Source organism: Bos taurus, chromosome 15 (assembly GCF_002263795.3).
Source record: "Bos taurus isolate L1 Dominette 01449 registration number 42190680 breed Hereford chromosome 15, ARS-UCD2.0, whole genome shotgun sequence".
NCBI lineage: Eukaryota > Metazoa > Chordata > Mammalia > Artiodactyla > Bovidae > Bos > Bos taurus.
The window spans coordinates 7,891,350-7,913,523 of record NC_037342.1 but is presented as its reverse complement, the minus strand read 5'-3'; the positions used below and the strand labels follow the sequence as shown (position 1 = coordinate 7,913,523).

Sequence of the window (22,174 nt, the reverse complement as noted above, 5' to 3'; positions counted from 1 at the left end):
CTGGAGGGTAGGGTTCCCCCAGGACTGGTGAGAGAAGGGCTTAGAAAAAGAGAGGGCAGTTACTCGGTGCGGAAAGGGGTGGTGTGCTGCACTTAGAAATGTGGGCTCTATTCCATGGATGGTCCACAGTTTGTTAGAAAGATCACTGGTTCTACTGCATACAGAACAGAGTTCAACCTCCAGAACCCAGCTGGGCCAAGGTAACTTTCAAGCTTCATTTCTTGTTGTTCCCACTAAACAACTGACTTTCCAGAAAAATCATCACTACAGTGCATCATGTTTTTCATTGTAAATACTCTTCTCCATTTTCATTGATAACATTTGTATTCATTCTTTGAAAGCCTCCTCTCAGAAGCTTTTGCCAGCTCCCTCAGATAGAATTAATTCATTCTTTTGTTTTATCTGCATAATAATGTTTGGCGCCACTCTTAAATCACTCACTCTTCTGTTTAACAATTATTTATTAGGGATTAGACTGTACATGTTCACAGGCTGTAGAGACAGAACTAAGTAGGGTGCTTAACACAGTGAGCAGTCAAAAAATGCTGGTCTCATACACTCCTTCTCAGAAGGTAACAGATACCATTTATGGTATATGAACTGTGGCTGGTGGTTTATTAGATATGTATTCAATAAATCATGAATTTTAAAAGCTCGTTGTAGAAAAATTAGAACTACTACATCATATTCAGGATTTTAGAGATATTACTGCTTAGGAAATGACTAAAATGAAAATTTTAATCAGAGTAAAGGGTTCAGGAGTGAAGCCCCTCTCTGAGATTCCCATTAATGAACCCTGCTTAATACACTGCATAATATTTATCTTCACTTGATATATATACATCAGTTCAGTTCAGTCACTCATTAGTGTCCCACTCTTTGAGACCCCATGAATCGCAGCACGCCAGGCCTCCCTGTCCATCACCAACTCCTGGAGTTCACTCAAACTCACATCCATCGAGTTGGGGATGCCATCCAGCCATCTCATCCTCTGTCATCCCCTTCTCCTCCTGACCCCAATCCCTCCCAGCATTAGAGTCTTTTCCAATGAGTCAACTCTTTGCATGAGGTGGCCAAAGTACTGGAATTTCAGCTTTAGCATCATTCCTTCCAAAGAAATCCCAGGGCTGATCTCCTTTAGGATGGACTGGTTGGATCTCCTTGCAGTCCAAGGGACTCTCAAGAGTCTTCTCCAACACCACAGTTCAAAAGCATCAATTCTTTGGTGCTCAGCTTTCTTCACAGTCCAACTCTTACATCCATACATGACCACAGGAAAAACCATAGCCTTGACTAGACGGACCTTTGTTGGCAAAGTAATGTCTCTGCTTTTGTGTGTGTGTGTGTGTGTGTGTGTGTGTGTGTGTGTGTGTGTATATATATATGTATATGTGTTGTTCTCCTCTGCCTAGAGTGTAAGCTCCATGAAGGCTGAGATTTGGTCCATTTTGCTCACTGTAGAACTCCAGAACTTAAAATAGTACCTGGTAAGTGTAAGGGCTCAATATTCAGTTATTTAAAGAGAATGTGGAAGGGTCATCGAAAGGGAGGGGTTGATGGAGGCACGAAAAGATGGAGATTAAGGTACTTATTCAGTTCACAGAATCAGTATTTGAGCTGGAAGAGACTTCACTGCTCTCATTTTGCAGACAGAGACTGGTGCCCAGAAAGGGCTGGTGATGTACTCAAGGCCACATGGTGGGGAGCAGCAGAGCCTACACTTCAACCCGTGTCACTTAACGAGAGGCTGGTGAACTTCCCATGCTGTGCTCAGTCACATCCAGCTCTTCGTGTCCCTGTGGACTGTAACCTGCCAGGCTCCTCTGTCCATGGAATTTTCCAAGCAAGCATACTGGGGCAGGTTGCCATTTCCTACTCCAGGGTATCTTCCTGACCCAGGGATCTAACCCGTGTCTCTTGCATCTCCTGCACTGGCAGGCGGATTCTTTACCACTGCGCCACCTGGAAAGCCCGACCTTCCCATAACATCTACTTACAAGCAATATAGACAAATTGAAGTTTACTACATATCTATAACAAACTTCAATCTGCTGGAAATCTACAGTGTTAATAAAATGGTATCAGCTGCTTCATCCAGACACCAATAATCAAGATAGAAATAAGAAAACTAAGATTTTCTGACCCATGGTTTTATAATACAAACATCAGACAGAATTTAGTTAATATAAATATCAGACAGTTATTGATGAAAACATCATCATTACCTCCAAGAACCATGCCAGCCTGACAGCACTTTCTAAGGCGACATGCTGGGCAGTTTTTTCTGCGGATTTTATCAACAATGCAATCGTTTCTTCCAGCACATAAGTAGTTATGCTGTCCTAAAAAACAAACAAAAATTAGGGAACAATTATTTAAAATATCTAAAGACTGCTGGAAAGCTTATGCAGTGACAAGAGGAGAGGTGCACATTAGTAAGAGCATAACTGTCTCAGCTGGCCTCTTGCTTGGCATAGCTGAATGCTTGTAATGCTCTAAACTTGTGCAATAAACCTCTGCCTTCAGGAGCCTAAATGAGGGGAACACATCTTAGAAACTAATTCCAGAACTCCTTTAAACATCTTTTGTAAAATATTTCTGTGCATCTTATTAATGGTGTCAGCAGATCACCATGTCTTTAGATCACCATTATTTCAAGATTAGGTACATGTTGCTGATAAGCATTAGTGTGTTAAGATAGTCAAGTTCTAGTAAAACCTTTTCTTTTTAACATATAAACCTTCAAGAGAACAGATATAGACAAAGAAGTCTCTGTGATAGACTTTTTAATAAAACCTATGTGCTTAATTCTTTTGGAGAATCTTGGAGCAAATTCACTCTTAAAGAATCTCATGAACTTGAATAGCATGTAAAAACTATCACTGATTGTATTGACTTTACTGTCTTGTTTATCTTGGCTAAAATTAGAAAACAGGATGGGGAGAAATAATGATAAAGTGAGAGCAATTTAAAACAATGAGAAAAACTCAGTGAAGGACAGGAGAGAATTACAGAAGAAATGAGGGTAAAACATGACCCTGTGCTCATTTTGTGATGGGTTTTTGTATAAGTGGTTACTTATACCCTTCAAAAAGTCTGGGAAAAAAGTTTAATATTCAACAATGATGATTATTTAAACCAAAATATGTTATATTTAATAAGGCATGGAGCAATCTATTTAGGTTAAATAAAAATGAAAAAAATTGTCAGCTTAGACATATAAATATTAACTAGAATATTTACTGCTTTGGCACTTCTTATTTTCCATTGAATTCCTATGAAATAGACTGTGAGACTTTGAACATCATCAGATTGCTTAAAAATAATTTTAAAAGTTGAAATTTTCAATTTTAAAATACCATGGAATTTTCCTATACTATTTTATATTGTTGTTTACTTGTTAAGTCACATCTGACTGTTTTGCAACCCCAAGGACTGCAGCCCAGCAGGCTCCTCTGCCCATGGGATTCTCCAGGCAAGAATATTGGAGGGTGTCGCCATTCCCTTTTCCAGAGGATCTTCCTGACCCAGGGAGTGAACCCACTTCTCCTGCTTGGCAGGTAGATTCTTTACCACTGAAGAACCCAGGAAGCCCAGTATTTTGTATTAGTTGACATTAAAATCAGATCCATTTTTTTAACCAAAGTTTGTAGTAAAGGAACACAGAGATCCCTTAAATGTGTATTTAACTGAGCAAGAAAAGGCTACGCTGCAACGATAAATGGCACAAAGGCCGTGTTTTATGAGATAGCTAATAACAAAATGATTCTTGACCTGGGACGTTTTAGAAAATCAGATAGTCTTTGCTCCAAAACAGATTCCTCCACAAACTTCTATTCATGTACTCTCACATACTGGGCTTCCCTGGTGGCTCAGATGATAAAGAATCCCCCTGCAATGCAGGAGACCTGGGTTAGATCCCTGGGTCAGGAAGATCTCCTGGAGAAGGGAACGGCTACCCACTCCAGTATTCTGGCCTAGAGAACTGCATGGACAGAGGAGGCCGGTGGGGTACAGGGCATGGGGTTGCAAGAGTCAGACATCACTCAGTGACTAAACCACCACCACCACTCTCACACACTGGTGCTCGTTCCCTTGCCCCTCTCCAAAGAGCAGTTATGAAGCTCCACAACTATGCCCTCTAGGTTAGTGGAATGCACTGCATGCTACTTTCTAATTGGACTCCGGTTTAATTTATATATACATATATATATTTTTTTTTTCTTCAGGCTACAGGAATGACTGTGGGAGTAAAAGTGTTTGTGTTGTGCTGTGCTTAGTCGCTCACTTGCGTTCGACTCTTTGCGACCCCACGGAATATAGCCCGCCAGGCTCCTCTGTCCATGAGGATTATCCAGGCAAGAATACTGGAGGGGGTTGCCATATCCTCCCCCAGAGGATCTTCCTGACCCAGAGATTGAACCTAGGTGTCCCACATCGCAGGCTGATTCTTTACTGTTTGAGCCACCAGAGAAGCCCAAAAGTGTATGTAAGTTTATCTATTTATTTATGATAATTTATCTTGACTCTGCACTGATTTCTCATGAGAGAACAGAAAGCAAGATTTTTCTATTCTCTCTAGAGAACACACTTAAACGGTGCTCAGAGATGTAACTGCCCTTGTTTAAGGGCAGGCTGTTCTTCTCTATACTCCTCTGTCAAAAACATCCAGGAAAAAAGCCTGAACCATCTGTAGCTGGAATGCTTCTAAGCGGTCTCTTTTCCGTTTCTAAATGATTTACAATAGCACCTCCTTCAGTGTCTCAGAGAAGATGTCCCCATTAGAGGGTACTCACTGCATGTTGCTAAAACCATTCCTTTCTACCTGCTTTCAAACCTTCCCCATCAGTTTCCTCCTAAAATCTTCAGTTGCTCCCCTTTCAAGGATGTCTTCTTTTCTCCTCAAGCTTTTCCATTTCAAAAATTCCATAATCAAGAAAAAAAAAAAAAAAACGGAACTGTGTGTCTCACTCTTAATTCTCCTTGACTTCATCCCTTTCTTTGTTATCTAAGTTGGTGAAAAAGTCATCTGCACTTACAGCCTTTGATCAGTTTCCTTTACTTTTCAGTTCAGTTCAGTCGCTCAGTCATGTCTGACTCTTTGCGACCCCATGGACTGCAGCACACCACACCTCCCTGTCCATCACCAACTCCCAGAGTTTGCTCAAACTCATGTCGGTGATGCCATCCAACCATCTCAACCTTTACTCCTCAGCTTATTGGAACTGGGCTTATATGTCCACTGTGCTTATAAAACAGAGTAATGCCATCAACAATGTCTTCGTTCTTAAGTGCAGTGACTCTTTCTTGACTTTCTGTACAATCTGCCATGGGTAATTCTCTCTCCACCGGTCCCCCTGCCCCTGCTTTTTTTATGTGAAGCACATCTCTTCTGACTCTTCATCTTCTTTCCAACCATTCCTTTTAAGTTCCCACTGTCCATACCTTTGCCTTTGCCTTATACGTTGTATGCTGTGTGCTCTGCTGCTGCTGCTGCTGCTAAGTCGCTTCACTCGTGTCCGACTCTGTGCGATCCCATAGATGGCAGCCCACTCTGCGACCCCATGGACTGTAACCCACCAGGCTCCCCTGTCCATGGAATTCTCTAGGCAAGAATACTGGAGTGGGTTGCCATTTCCTTCTCCACCTTACATGTTGTATTCCATTGTAAACACCCTGTGGGTAATCTCATCATCTGTGCATGGCTCCAAAATCCCATCCTAAGCTCTGACCTTCCAACCACCTCCTGGTAGGTATCTCGAACTCAACATATGAAAAAGAATTCAGTAGTTATCTGGTCAAGTTGTTTCATAAACTGTGTCATTCAAGAATTTTTTTAACAGATTGCATAAATTCGAAAAAAAGAAATTATCTACAATCTCATTACCATGCAACTACTTTCATTTTCGGGTTTCCTTCCAGCCTATCTATACAGATCTAGAAGGTATTTAACATCTATTTGTTAAGTGAATATATACACACTTTTAGAAAATTCTCATTAATTCAACAAGTATTGATTGAGTGTCTATTATGTTCCAATACTGTTTTTTGAGTAATCCCTTTTCCCCACTTAACTGAAATGCATCTTAATTATTGATACTGTAGTGCAGAAGAGCATTTACTGAAATTAGATTGCTTGTTCATAGCTCATATCTGAAGATTACAGTCTCTAAGATGATAATAACAGCAACAATTACTAAGCCCTTACTATGTGCTGGCCACTGTTACAAGCTATTGCATGTATTAACTCAATCTTGGAGGTACTATCGATTCCATTTTATAGAGTTAACTGATGCACAGGGAAGTTAAGTAACATGTTTAATGTCACACAGGCAGTAATTTTAGCTTAATTCACCCAAAAGGTTGCATAGGAAATTAAGGATATGAACTTTGGAGCAATACTGTATCAGTTCACATTTCAGCCTCACTACCTGCTCGCTGGTGACCAATGGCAAGTAAAAGGAGGACACTGCTAGTATTTTGGGTCACATTTAAGAACTAAATGAGCTCACATAAGAGCTTGGAATAGTTAATCATATAGCAAGTACTTAGGGAATGTCTACTACAACTATGATTTACTGACACGTCCCTAAATCCCAAATACAGATAGATCTGTTTTAGAGGTGACCAAAGAAATGTTAAACTGGCCAATTTATTCACTTTTAAAGTAAACAGAAAGACATTCTCAAATATGCATAAAATCAGGAAATACGGCCCCGATACACCACTCTTCCAAAAGAGATTCCGAAATGCTTAGTTTGACTAACAGCAGGTAAGTAGCAACAGAGGATGCACGAGGGAGGCAGTCTGGTGTGAAGGATAGCAAGTACTAAATACACTGAAAGATATATTTAAGTAAAATATATAAATTATAGTTTCCAAATAGAATACAATTCTTATAACTCTTGAGGGAAAAACAGCTGAGCATTTTAAAATTTGATGTTTGATGGGAAGGAGAATCTCTGGTAATTAAGACTACTGGCATGAAGTCACTACTGTGAGGAACTGGCATGCCTCATATCATCACAGATTTCCATAAAGAATGGAAGATATCTGGAAGCTCCATGCATTCTAAGCTATGGTCATCTTCAACACGAATATTGGGCTGTCAAAACTGCAAAGCAGATATAGCATCATGCAAGCAAAATATAGGACATATATAGTTAGAGGTTAATCTCTACGAGATCTTTTGACCTAAGAAATGTTGCAGCCCGTCAATTCCAACTAGAGGTGACTAAGATAATTTGGCATGGGGCCCAGACCTGACTCTGTGTCACAACACTTGCCCAATACTCAGAGCCACCAAAAAAGGCAAGAATGCAGAAAGGACAACTCCATTATATGTATTAATCCATCAAATACCTGGCTGTACATGCAGATGAGGAAAATTCACGCCTAAAAGCACTAGCTCTGTTACAGCATTATCTGGGAAGTCTGCAAAAGATTAAACTGTGATGGTAGCAAATTCAGCATGATGTCTGCTGCCACCACTTTTCTTCAGACAAATTTATATCCTCGATTCAAAAAACACATTCATGTCCAGATCCAGCTGCTGATTTCTCATAAATCATAGACTGATGGTTCAAATTGCATACTGCCAAATTTATACACACTGTGGTTATATAACAAGTCTATAAAAGTCTCTCTATTAAACCACCCTGCAGTCTATGTTCTAACTTCCTTGCTGTTTACCCACTCTTTCATTACCAGGAATTACAAGACATTCAGAAGTATTTATAAGCTATCAGTTCAGTTCAGTTCAGTCACTCAGTCATGTCCGACTCTTTGAGGACCCATGGACTGCAGCACGCCAGGCCTCCTTGTCCATTACCAACTCCCGGAGCTTGCTTAAGCTCATGTCCATTGAGTTGGTGATGCCATCCAACCATCTCATCCTCTGTCATCCCCTTTTCCTCCCGCCTTCAATCTTTCCCAGCATCAGGGTCTTTTAATGAGTCAGCTCTTCGCATCAGGTAGCCAAAGTATTGGAGTTTCAGCTTCAACATCAGTCCTTCCAATGAACATTCAGGGCTGATTTCCTTTAGGATGGACTGCCTGGATCTCCTTGCTGTCCAAGGGACTCTCAAGAGTCTTTTCCAACACCACAGTTCAAAAGCATCAATTCTTTGGCATTCAGATATCTTTATAGTCCAATTCTCACATCCATATATGACTACTGGAAAAACCATAGCCTTGACTAGATGGACCTTTGTTGGCAAAGTAAGGTTTCTGCTTTTTAATATGCTATCTAGGTTGGTCATAACTTTTCTTCCAAGGAGTAAGTGTCTTTGAATTTCATGGCTACAGCCACCATCTGCAGTGATTTTGGAGCCCAAAAAAATAAAGTCTGACACTGTTTCCACTGTTTCCCCATCTACTTGCCATGAAGAGACTGGATGCCATGATCTTAATTTTCTGAATGTTGAGCTTTAAGCTGGCTTTTTCACTCTCCACTTTCACTTTCATCAAGAGGCTCTTTAGTTCCTCTTTGCTTTCTGCCATAAGGGTGGTGTCATCTGCATATCTGAGGTTATTGATATTTCTCCCGGCAATCTTGATTCCAGCTTGTGCTTAATCCATACTCGTGTTTCTCGTGCTGTATTCTGCAAATAAGTTAAATAAGCAGGGTGACAATATACAGCCTTGACGTACTTCTTTTCCTACTTGGAATCAGTCTGTTGTTCCATGCCTGGTTCTAACTGTTGCTTCCTGACCTGCATACAAATTTCTCAAGAGGCAGGTCAGGTGGTCTGGCATTCCCATCTCTTTCAGAATTTTCCACAGTTTATTGTGATCCACACAGTCAAAGGCTTTGACATAGTCAATTAATCAGAAATGGATATTTTTCTGGAACTCTCTTGCTTTATCTATGATACAGCGGATATTGACAATTTAATCTCTGCTTCCTGTGACTTTTCTAAAACCAGCTTGAACATCTGGAAGTTCATGGTTCACGTATTGCTGAAGCCTGGCTTGGAGAATTTTGAGCATTACTTTACTAGTGTGTGAGATGAGTGCACTTGTGCAGTAGTTTGAGTATTCTTTGGCATTACCTCTCTTTAGGATTGGAATGAAAACTGACCTTTTCCAGTCCTGTGGCCACTGCTGAGTTTTCCAGATTTGCTGGCATATTGAGTGCAGCACTTTTACAGCATCATCTTTCAGGATTTGAAATAGCTCAACTGGAATTCCATCACCTCCACTAGTTTTGTTCATAGTGATGCTTCCTAAGGCCCACTTGACTTCACATTCCTGGATGTCTGGCTCTAGGTGAGTGATCACACCATCGTGATTATCTGGGTTGTAAAGATCTTTTTTGTACAGTTCTTCTGTTTATTCTTGCCACCTCTTCTTAATATCTTCTTCTTCTGTTAGGTCCATACCATTTCTGTCCTTTATTGTGCCCATCTTTGCATGAAATGTAAAGATGGTATCTCTAATTTTCTTGAAGAGATCGCTAGTCTTTCCCATTCTATTGTTTTCCTCTATTCTTTTCATTGATTGCTGAAGAAGGCTTTTTTATATCTCCTTGCTATTCTTTGGAACTCTGCATTCAAATGGGTCTGTCTTTCCTTTTCGCCTTTGCTTTTCGCTTCTCTTTTTTTGACAGCTATTTCTAAGGCCTCCTCAGACAGCTATTTTGCTTTTGCATTTCTTTGCCATGGGTATGGTCTTGATCCCTGTCTCCTGTACAATGTCATGAACCTCCGTCCATAGTTCATCAGGCACTCTGTCTATCAGATCTAGCCCCTTAAATCTATTTCTCACTTCCACTGGATAGTCGTAGGGGATTTGATTTAGGTCATGCCTGAATGGTCTAGTGGTTTTCCCCACTTCATCAATTTATAACCTATCAGTTCAGTACAGTTCAGTTGCTCAGCTGTGTCCGACTCTTTGCAACCCCAAGAATCACAGCACGCCAGGCCTCCCTCTCCATCACCAACTCCTGGAGTTCACTCAAACTCATGTCCATCGAGTCGGTGATGCCATCCAGCCATCTTGTCCTCTGTCGTCCCCTTCTCATAGGCCACCACAAACAGGATAAGTGGCATGTGATCAACAATAGGAGTTACTCAAGTAGGAGATACCATCTCCATCTCCACTTTCACATATGCATCATTGACCCCTCTTGAAACCTGAGGAACTATTACCTGAAGTCTACAATAGAGAACCTTGCTTTCTTTCTCCTTGGAAAATCTCTTACCTCCTTTATGGTGGGAAAAGCAAAAGATAAGTGCTAACTACCAAGATTTCTTCTAAATCACATACTCCCTTTTATTTTCTTTATGCTCCAGTTGTACTGACATCACTGTCTTTTCCTAAACTCTTGAAATATGAGTTTAGGAAACATGTCTCTATGACTCTCCTCCCTTTTCAAATTTATCTGCTTGGCAAATTCTTACTCATCTTTCAAGTCTGGTCTTACCTGACTGATGATAGAAAGATCTGGCCATTTCTTTGTGCAATTGCATATTCAAGGTATTCCTCTTGTAAATGCTATGTGCCTGTTTCTCCCCACATTTTGTGAGAGTAAAAACTAGGTCTTTAGAGTTTTGTGTCTAATAAGAGTTTGATAAATATTGTTGGAAACATGCTTATCTAATTACATGCACTGTTTTACTGTCATATATATATATTCAACAACAATAGTCATAAAGATACTCAACAATAAAAGGTTTATTATAATGTTTCACTTAATGTCATATAAAAATCACTTGCTCCAGACTTTTACTTACCACCTTTCAATATTTACTATTACAGAATGACTTTTATTTCAGTAAATTCCTTGCCTTTTTATACTAGTAAACCATGAGGCACATGCAGCACCTTCACCAAGCTTATTTTTTAACAGATATCTTTGGAAAACCAGAGAATTTTTATTATTTTAGAAAAATTTGTTTAATGACATACAAAAAAGGGACTATTGAATGATTATATTTATATATTATTTCTAATTGGTCTCTATATTTACCATTTTAATATAACTTCCAAGCACTACTATTATTAAAAAATCACATTCTGTGAATATAAAAGTACTATTAAAATATGACCGTTTTACTTGCCTAGTGACATACAAAAATTTTAGATACCTGAAAAATAAAAATCCTTTTAAAATTTCTCTTAATACAGGCTTAAAATTCCATTTTAATTGAATCTCTTTATTATAAGCTAGAAAGAGATTTACCTTTAAAATAAGAAATCTGTATTATTTGTGTTGCCTCTCAGAGCACAAGTGAGCACATTTCACTTTGGTTTAAGTCAAGTCACAATTTTTCATGTCTTTTTATGATAAGAAGAGGGAAATATGTAGCAAAATGATAAGAGAAATGAGTATATGTTCAACAGATAAAGGACCAAAGGAAAAAAAATGTACAATATAACCTACAAAAATTTAGGCTTGAGGTAACATGAGCTGATGCTTATGAGGACACTCTTTCCACCATAAACACACAAATGCTGGGTAAATTATGACAGAGGCATGTCAACAAATTATAGTAAAGGAAGGAAGGAGGAGAGAAGGAAAGAGAAAGAGAGGAAGAGAGGGAAGGAAGAGGAAAAAAAGAGAAAATCTCATAAGTCAGAAAAAAAGAAAGATATGAAAGCCGGAGGGATAAATCCAATTGAACTTTGCAGTAGTCCAAAAATAGTTGCAGATACAGATAAGGGACCCAGGAGCTGAAAGCTAGCATTTTAAGCTCATGAGGGTCTGGAGTACGTGACATTAGGCCATCTGGAAGACAGGGACAGGAACTGAAGTCTCCGTAGGATGGAGACGCTCAAAAGGCTGCCTTATTCATGAAAATAATACCAAGAATACAATACTAAGAATACAATACCAAGAATACAATACCAAGAATATACCATTTAAGCCAGAAATGTGTCCAAAACTTTGACTTGGGAGAGGAATTATTCATGACTAAAAATAAAACAAATAAACAAAAATCTTGGCCTTTTTCAGAGGTGATTTTCACTACCATGTTATATAAACCTGCATCACAGAACAAATAGTCTAGGACCAGTGAAATTCCCAGGGTCCTGGGAGAGGTAAATGAAAAAACTTATATTGTAAGGATAGGTATACATATATATATAAAATCTGTATAAGAATTTTTATAGAAACTGTTCATAAATAGCCCCAAATTGAAAGCAATCGAAATTATCATCTATAGCATAATTTATAAACAAACTGTACTTTATTCATTTAATACATCATACCGTAATGAGAATGAATGTCTAGCCCATGTAAAAATGTGAATGGATTCCGTAAGTATAATGTCATGGGAAAGAAACAGACACAGGAAAACACTGTATAATTTCAGGCATAAAAATTTACAAAACAGTTAAAACCATCTATGATGTTAGAAGCTGGGATGATAGCTACTTTTAAGGAGTGATTGGACGGGATGCAAGGGGACTTTTAGAAAGCGAATGATTTGAAACATTTTTTGAGGGTGATGGTAACAAAGTTTCCGCGATTTGCTGTCCATGGGGTCACAAAGAGTTGGACATGGCTGAGTGACTGACAACAATTCATTAACATCTACATCTTTAACTAAAGTACTTTTTCTGAAGATATTTATGTCAATAAAAACTTTCCTCTTTCTTTGTAAAAATGTCCACCTATGAGGACAGCATGGAAGGCAGTGTGATCCAACAGAGAGAGTCTGTGTAGGGCTGACCACCAGAAATCCAGACCTGAGGAGTCCAGAAAAGAACAGAAACATCACCTGCATTACAGGATACAACTGGGGCTTCCCAGCGGCGTATCCCCCAGAGTCCCACCAAAGTATCTTGCCAGAGAAACAGTCAACTATGATCTTCCACCAAACACAGAGAACTCTAGGGACAGTCACGTGTGTACATGCCATGGACATCTGTTCGTCTCCCTTCAACCCCTCTTCCCATACCCTAGCCCTGAAAAGGTCAAAAGTAGCTCTAATGGTTCTCCCGAGAGTGAGCAGGGTGAGAAGGAGGTGACCTTGTTCTTTCTTCCCTACAGGCTTCAGGCCCCAGGCAGTGCTGAGCAAGCGCAGAGGAGAGACTCCAACTTAGATTAGAGTTTGCAGTTTTTACTGTATTGCTGGCCAGTTCATTTTGATTCGGAAATAAGATTTTTCTTCTGATTAAAAACTGTAGGATTGGACTAAGATTTCATGCAAACTATGGAAGAATACTTTGGTTACCTCATGCGAAGAGTTGACTCATTGGAAAAGACTCTGATGCTGGGAGGGATTGGGGGCAGGAGGAGAAGGGGACGAAAGAGGATGAGATGGCTGGATGGCATCACTGACTCGATGGACGTGAGTCTGAGTGAACTCCGGGAGTTGGTGATGGACAGGGAGGCCTGGCGTGCTGCGATTCATGGGGTCGAAAAGAGTCGGACACGACTGAGTGACTGATCTGATGGAAGAATAAAGTCATCCTGATAGTGGCATTTTGAAGAAAAAAATGGTGTGCATGGGTGTGAGTATAAAACAATTAGGGAGTTATTTAAACCTTGCTAGAAAAATAAGTGTAAACTAGTAATTCTCAACTAGAGGCAATTTTGCCTCTTTTCCCCACCTCCACTCTGGGACATTACACAGTGCCCGGGGACGCTGCTGTTTTACACAAATGAGGAGTTAGGTGCTGAGGAGAAACTGGGGTGCGGCTAAAGATCCTACGATGTACAGGACATTCCCCACAGTAAAGAATTAACTGGTCCAAGATGGAAATAGTGCCACACTTGAGGAAGCCTTGGTGCTAACTCATGATTGCCCCGTTTTTTTCAGAGATGTATTTTCTAGGTCTGTCCACTGAAAATGCCCAGAAGCAAAGACAATCACAGCAGCAATAAATGCTAGGATGCAGACTGATCGCCGAGTCTAATATCATTTTCATCTGAAAGCAATCAGAGCTCTGTGGAAAAATGGCTGATGCAGCACCAGGATGCGAAATGTACAAGTTGGGACTGGGATGTTCTATTGTGACTGAGTTTCATGTTACTGAGTTAATGAAGTGTGTTCACGTCATCCTGACCAAAGATAAGACAATTTCTACATCAAAAATAATTTAGTTTAAGTGGTTAAAACACTATCCTGCCTGCTAAGTAGCCTCATTTGTGATCACTCTTTGCGACCCCATGGACTGTAGCCCACCAGGCTCCTCTGTCCATGGGATTCTCCAGGTAAGAATACTGGAGCGGGTTGTCATGCCTCCTACAGGGGATCTTCCCAACCCAGGGATTGAACCCCCGTCTCTTACCTTGCAGGCAGATTCTTTAATGCTGAGTCACTGGGGAAGCCCCATTAAAGCACAGTGACTAGATAAAAAGCCATGAACACAAAATGAACTCAATGTAAACTACTGGAGGTTGCCAGGGTATAAACTTATTACATTGAAAACTGATAATTAAAAAGAAATAACTGAGCAACAAATACGTCTAAATTGCCTTTTGGAAGAGAGAATGAACTCTAAAAAATATTTTAAAGCTGATAAAATCAGAAGGAATAACAGAAGTAGAATATCACCCTTTCGCAATCTCTAAAGAAATGACCACCACCTGTGAAGGATGAAAAGACTATTAAAAAACTCCTCCTTTTTCCAATTACGTATCTGTGTGATGCTGCATTTTCTTCATATGCTTCAAGCAAAACAACATATTGCAACAGATTAAATGCAGACAAAGTTATGAGACACAGCTGCATTCAATTAAGACAGACATTAAAATGACTTAAAAATTTAAAACAATGTCACTGTTGCCATTAAATTTTTCTGGATTGGAAAATTAACATCTTATGGGGTTGCTGCCTTTTAAGTGAGTTAATAAAATGTTTTAAAAATTATCAGTTTTGATTCTAATATAACAAATATTGATAGATATAATTCACACAAACAAAAATTCTTTGGACTCCCCATAATTTTAAGCAAGTAACAAGATCAGGAGACCATAGTATTTAATAACTACTTTTTTTGTATATGATTCTTGTTAAAATATTTAACCTGAATCTAATCACATAGAAAAAAAAAATCAGACAAATCCAGACTGAGAATTTCTACAACAGTTTGCCAGAACTCCTTAAAAATGTCAATGTGATGAAAGACAGAAAAAAAAGCTGGGTGATCCTTTTATATGAAAAACTATAGAAACTTTTTACCCAAATGAAATACATAGTTTTTGATTGGACCTTGCATGGAAAAAAATTTTTTTATATGGGACATTTTAGGAACAACTGGGAAAATTTGAATAATGGCTATATACCAGATAAAATCATTATATCAATGTTAAATTTTGGGGTGTGATAAAAATATTGTGATTACTTTGTAATTGTCCTTTAGAAACACATTTGAAATCTTGAGAGGTAAAGTACTATGTCTGCAACTTATTTTCAAATAGTTGAGTACAGACATTCATTTACCAGTATTCTTCTGATTTTTTTTAGAAGCACAGTGTTCTGCAGACTGGAGAAGGCAATGGCAACCACTCCAGTACTCTTGCCTGGAAAATCCCATGGACGGAGGGGCCTGCTTGGCTGCAGTCCATGGGGTCGCTAGGAGTCAGACACGACTGAGTGACTTCACTTTCACTTTTCACTTTCCTGCATTGGAGAAGGCAATCACAACCCACTCCAGTGTTCTTGCCTGGAGAATCCCATGGACGGGGGAGCCTGGTGGGCTGCCGTCTATGGGGTCGCACAGAGTCGGACACGACTGAAGCGACTTAGCTGCAGCAGCAGCATTCTGCAGACACATATACAATGAGATAAAAGTTTGAACCAGTTTTTCGTATTAGCCAAACTGGGCTGGTCGTATAAAACCAGAGTGAAGAGAGTGGGAAAGAGTAAATTTCTGGCAGTGTGAAAAAGAGCTGGACAATAACAGAAGTTTTAAAGTATCTTAAGGTAAGATTCCAGGATTTTTAGTTAAAGTGAAGAAAAAAGGTGTTGGGGGAAGAAGGAAGGAGATAAAATTTTATAGACTCACATCATGGGTGAGTATATTACGAACTTAACTGGTTTATTTCATGTAATCCTCATAAACAAAAATACATGTCGTGTTGTTGTTCAACTGCTAAGTTGTGTCCCACTTTTTGCAACCCCCACAGACTGCAGCAAGCCAGGCTTCCCTATGCTTCACAATCTCCTGCAGTTTGCTCAAGTTCATGTCTACTGAGTCAGTGATGCTATCCAACCATCTCATCCTCTGCCACTCACTTCTCCTGCCCTCAGTCTTTCCCAGCATCAGGGTCTTTCCAATGAGTTGGCTCTTCACATCACATAGCCAAAGTACTGGAGCTTCAGCATCAGTCCTTCCAACGAATATTCAAGGGTGATTTCCTTTGGGATTGACTGGTTTGATTTCCTTGCAGTGCAAAGAGATCTCAAAAAGGCTTCTCCAGCACCACAATTTGAAAGCAACAATTTTTCAGTGCTCAGCCTTCTATATGATCCAATTCTCACATCAGTACATGACTACTGGGAAAAATACAGCTTTGACTATATGGACCTTTCTCGCAAAATGATGTCTGCTTTTTAATATGTTATCTAGGTTTGTCATAGCTTTTCTTCCAAGGAGCAAACATCTTTTAATATCATGGCTGCAGTCACCATTTGCAGTGATTTTGGAGCCCAAGAAAATAAAGTCTGTCATTTCTTTCACTTTTTCCTCTTCCATTTCTGATGAAGTGATGGAACTGGATGTCATGATCTTAGTTTTTTGAATGTTGAGTTTCAAGCCAGTTTTTTCACTGCTTTTCACCTCTTTCACCCTCATCAAGAGGCTCTTTATTTCCTCTTCACTTTCTACCATTAGAGCAGTATCATCTGCATATCTGAAGTTGTTGATATTTTTCCCAGCAATCTTGATTCCAGCTTTTGATTCATCTAGCCTGGTATATCACATGATGTACTCTGCATAGAAGTTAAATAAGCAGGGTGACAACATACAGCCTTGTCAAACCTGTTTTCCAATCTGGAACCATTCTGTGTATGGTTTTTACTGTTGCTTCTTGACCCGCACACAGGTTTCTTAGGAGATAGGCAAGGTGGTCTGGTATTCCCATGCCTTTAAGAATTTTCCATAGTTTGTTGTGATCCACACAGTCAAAGGCTTTAGCATAGTCAATGAAGCAGAAGTAGATGCTTTACCAGTATTCCCTTGCTTTCTCTATGATCCAACAAATGTTGGCAATTTGATCTTTGGTTCCTCAGCCTTTTCTAAATACAGCTTCTACAGCTGGAAATTCTCAGTTCACATACTGTTGTATCCTAGCTCGAAGAATTGTGAGTATAAATTTGCTAGCATGTGAAAGTGACTGCAACTGTATATTAGTTTGAACATTCTTTGGCACTGATTTCTTTGGGATTGGTATGAAAACTGATTATTCCAGTCCTGTGGCCACTGCTGAGTTTTTTAAATTTGCTGATACATTGAGTGCAGCACTTTAATGGCACCATCTTTTAGGATTTGAAATAGCTTAGCTGGAATTCCATCACCTTGACTAGCTTTGTTCATAGCAGTGCTTCCTAAGGCCCACTTGACTTTGGATTCCAGGATGCCTGCCTCTAGATGAGTGATCACATCATCATGGTTACCTGGGTCATTAAGACCTTTTCTGTATAGTTCTTCTGTGTATTCTTGCCACTTTTTCTTAAAACCTTTTCTGTTAAGTCCTTACCATTTCTGTCCTTTATGGTACCAATCCTTGCATGAAATGTTCCCTTGAAACCTCCAATTTTCTTGAAGAGATCTCTAGTCTTTCCCATTCTATTGTTTTCCTCTATTGCTTTGTATTGTTCATTGAATAAGGCCTTCTTATCTCTCCTTGCTGTTCTCTGGAACTCTACATTCAGCTGAGTATATCTTTCTCTTTCTCAATTGCTTTTGCTTTTCTTCTTTCCTCAGCTATTTGTAAAGCCTCCTAAGACAACAAGTCTGCCTTCTTGCATTTATTCTTCTTTGGGATGGTTTTGGTCACCACCTCCTGTACAATGTTATGACTCTCCACCCACAGTTCTTCAGATACTCCATAAGATCTAATCCCTTACATCTATTTGCTCTTTCACTGTATAATCACAAGGGATTTAAGTCACAACTGAAAGCTCTAGTGCTTTCCCTACTTTCTCCTATTTGAGCCTGAATTTTGCAATAAGGGGCTCATGATCTGAGCCACAGTCAGCTCCAGCTCTTGTTTTTGCTGACTGTATACAGATTGAACCCAAGCACTGCATTTTGCAATCTCAAAAAATGACCGAATGATCTCTGTTCATTTCCAAGGCAAACCACTCAAAATCACAGTAATCCATGTCCATGCCCCAACCACTCATTTGAAGAAGCTGAAGTTGAACGGTTTTATGATGACTTACAAGACCTTCTGGAACTAACACCAAAAAAAGACAGCCTTTTCATCATAGGGGACTGGAATGCAAAAGTAGAAAGTCAAGAGATACCTGGAGTAACAGACAAGTTTGGCCTTGAAGTTCAAAATGAAACAGGGCAAAGGCTAACAGAGTTTTGCCAAGAGAACACACTGGTCATAGCAAACACTCCCTTCCAACAACATAAGAGACAGGATTGAGACTGCACCCAAGTACTCCATTTTAAGGGCTTCCCTGGTAGCTCAGACAGTAAAGAGTCTGCCTGCAGTGCAGGTTTGATCCCTGGGTCAGGAAAATCCCCTGGAGAAGGAAAAGGCAACTCATACCAGTATCCTTGCCTGGAAAATCCCATGGATGGAGGAGCCTTGCAGGCTACAGTCCATGGGGTTGCAAAGAGTCTGATGTGACTGAGTGACATCACTTTCTTTCTTTCACTACATTTTGGACTCTTTCGTTGACTTGAGGGCTACTTCTTATTGAAAAATTCCGACTTAAATTAAGAAAGTAGGGAAAACCACTGGACCATTAAGGTATGACCTAAATCAAATCCCTTATGATCATACAGTGACAAATAGATTCAAGGGATTAGATCTGCTAGACAGAATGCCGAAAGAACTATGGATGAAGGTTCATGACATTGTACAGAAGGAAGTGATCAAGACCATCCCCAAGGAAAATAAATGCAAAAAGGCAAAAGGTTGTCTGAGGAGGCCTTACAAATAGTTAGGAAAAGAAGAGAAGCAAAAGGAAAAGGACATAAGGAAAGGTATACCCATCTCAATGCAGAGTTCCAAAGCAAAAAAAAAGGAGTGATAAGACAGCCTTCCTCAGTAACCAATGCAAAGAAATAAAGGAAAACAACTGAATACAAATATTGGAGATCTCTTCAAGAAAGTTAGATAACAAGGAATGCCGAGGACCAGCCCCGGCTGATCCAGGGTATTCGAAGGGGAGACGGCGTCGGCGACTATTTATTTATTTATCAAAGATATAAAGAGTAATAGAATGAGGATAGCTCAGTAGGAAAATTCAGTGGAGAAAAGAAGCTGAGTAGCTTGGTTTACGCGGGAGACCAATAAAACTTCAAGACAAGAAGTTTGCACCACTTACGTAGGCCGCAGGCGCCCTCTCGAATAGCGGAAGGTGCCTCACCCTAGACACCTTCTTGAGTGGGTCTTAGAAGCCCAGGCATAATTAGTAAGCGTGGTGGGTTCCGCGCTCCAGATGGAGACTCAGCTGGAAGTTAAAAGAAAGAATGACATGGGGAGACCAAGCATTGGTGAGCAAGGCCCGTAGCTTTATTTTTAACAGGGGCTTTTATACCCTAAGTTACACATAGAGGATAATAGGGGATGCAAAGTCAGCAGTCTTTGATTCTTATCAAAAACTAGGGTTTCTTTCCTGCAAATTTATCGTATACAAATGGTTTAGGTGATTTACATCATCTTCTGGCCAGAAGGCCTACTAACATTTTATGACTCTTGACAAAGACTTATCAACAAAGACTTATTTTCTCTAAGAGTAATTATTTTAAGGTTTGGCGCCATCTTCCAAAGATAAAATTGCATTCCTGTAGGGCGGATGTGTAATGGGTTTACAACAAAGGAAAGAATTTATTACCTTAAGGGTCTAAAGTTACTAACACCAAGGCCACTACTTATTTTTTCTACATACCCACTATTAATTAATACATATTCAAGGATACAATTCAGGGGATGTGAAAACTTGGCAACAAACATTGACTTATCAATGAAATCCTTTACTAGTTTATTCTGACAGTTTCTAACTCTCTGAGAGGCTCTAAGCTATTTGAATATCTTAAGCTTCCCGTGCCTCTGGAGGCTAGGAGACTGTAAACAATCGTATGCATAGCTGCAGGAGTCCCGGTAAACTTGTCAGGCGAGTTAGAGAGCCATCTGAGGGGTTTGGATTTAAACACTCCTAATTGCCCAGGAACTTTATTAATTGGAGCTGTAAGTTAACTCTTTGACAGAGAGAGCGAGATGGTGGTAGGGGACAGCCCCCAGTAAAGTCAGAGGTGAGAGCACAAAGCAATAAAGTAGGCAGACTCTGTTTTTTTTTTGGGGGGGGGGGAATGCTCGAGAATATCCGGGCGGACTCCTGAGGCTCGATCCCGCCTTTGCGTATGCCGAGCCTCCTTCCTCATGACCTTTGTCACGAGCGGAATGCCTCACCGGCTCCCGGCAAAGGAACATTTCATGCAAAGATGGGCACAATAAAGAACAGAAATGGTATGGACCTAACAGAAGCAGAAGGTAGTAAGAAGAGGGGGCAAGAATACACAGAACTATACAAAAATGATCTTAATGACCCAGAACAGAGAACTTTCAGATGTTCAAGCTGGATTCAGAAAATACAGAGGAAGCAGAGATCAAATTGCCAAAATCCGTTAGATCATCAGAAAAGCAAGAGAGTTCCAGAAAAGCATCTACTTCTGCTTTATTGACCATGCCAAAACCTTTGACTGTGTGGATTACAACAAACTGTGGAAAATTTTGAAAGGGATGGGAATACCAGATCACCTGACCTGCCTCCTGAGAAATCCGTATGCAGGTTAAGAAGAAACAGAACTGGACATAGAACAATGGTCTGGTTCCAAACTGGGAAAGGAGTACATCAATGCTGTATACTGTCACCCTGCTTATTTACCTTATATGCAGAGTACATCATGCAAAATGCTGAGTAGGATGAAGCACAAGCTGGAATCAAGACTGCAGTGAGAAATATCAATAACTTCAGATATGCAGATGACATCACCCTTATGGCAGAAAGTGAAGAAGAACTAAAAAGCCTCTTGATGAAATTGAAAGAGGAGAGTAACAAAGCTGGCTTAAAACTCAACATTCAGAAAACTAAGATCACGGCATCTGGTTGCATCACTTCATGGCAAATAGATGAGGAAACAACAGAAAGAGTGACAGACTTTATTTTCTTGGGCTCCAAAATCACTGCAGATGGTGGCTGTAGCCATGAAATTAAAAGATGCTTGCTCCTTGGAAGAAAAGCTATGATGACCAACCTAGACTGTATCCTAAAAAGCAGAGACATCTCTTTGCCAACAAAGGTCTATGGTTTTTTTTTTTTCCAATAGTCATGTATGGATGTGAGAGTTGGACTATAAAGAAAGAGCAGCACGGAAGAATTGATCCTTTTGAACTGTGGTGTTGAAGAAGACTCTTTCGAGTCCCTTGGACTGCAAGGAGATTCATCCAGTCCATACTAAAGGAAATCAATCCTGAATATTCATTGGAAGGGCTGATGATGAAGCTGAAGCTATAATACTTTGGCCACCTGATGCAAAGAACTGACTCATTGGAAAAGACCCTGATGCTGGGAAAAACTGAAAGCAGGAGGAGAAGGTTGGGGTGGTAACAGAGGATGAGATGGTTGGATGGCATCACTGACTCAATGGATGTAAGTTTTAGAAAGCTCTGGAAATTGGTGATGGACAGGAAAGCCTGGTATGCTGCAGTCCAAAGTGAAAGTTAAAGTCACTCAGTTGTGCCCGACTCTCTGTGACCCCATGGACTATATTCCATGGAATTCTCCAGGCCAGAATACTGGAGTGGTTAGCCTTTCCCTTCTCCAGGGGATCTTCCTAACCCAGGGATTGAACCCAGGTCTCCTGCATGGCAGGCAGATCCTTTATCAGCTGAGATAGCAAGGAAGCATGATGCAGTCCATTGGGTTGCAAAGTGTTGGACACAACTGAGGGACTGAACTGAACTGAACTCAAAGCAGATTATTACCCAAATTTTTCTTCTGTGTCTTTTAGCAAGTCAATTCATGTATGCTTT

At 40.0% G+C, this 22,174-nt stretch overlaps 1 protein-coding gene across 3 annotated transcripts in view; it reads right to left on the bottom strand.

Annotated features, from left to right (window-relative positions):
• Positions 1 to 22,174, bottom strand: part of PGR (progesterone receptor) — a 113,359-nt gene that overhangs the window by 53,901 nt on the left and 37,284 nt on the right. For 2 of the 3 annotated variants that reach the window (NM_001205356.1, XM_025002035.2), the window contains 1 exon segment: positions 2,226 to 2,342. The exons of the other annotated variant lie outside the window; for it this stretch is intronic. In NM_001205356.1, coding sequence (NP_001192285.1) covers positions 2,226 to 2,342 — 117 coding nt within the window. 3 annotated transcript variants of the gene reach the window in all.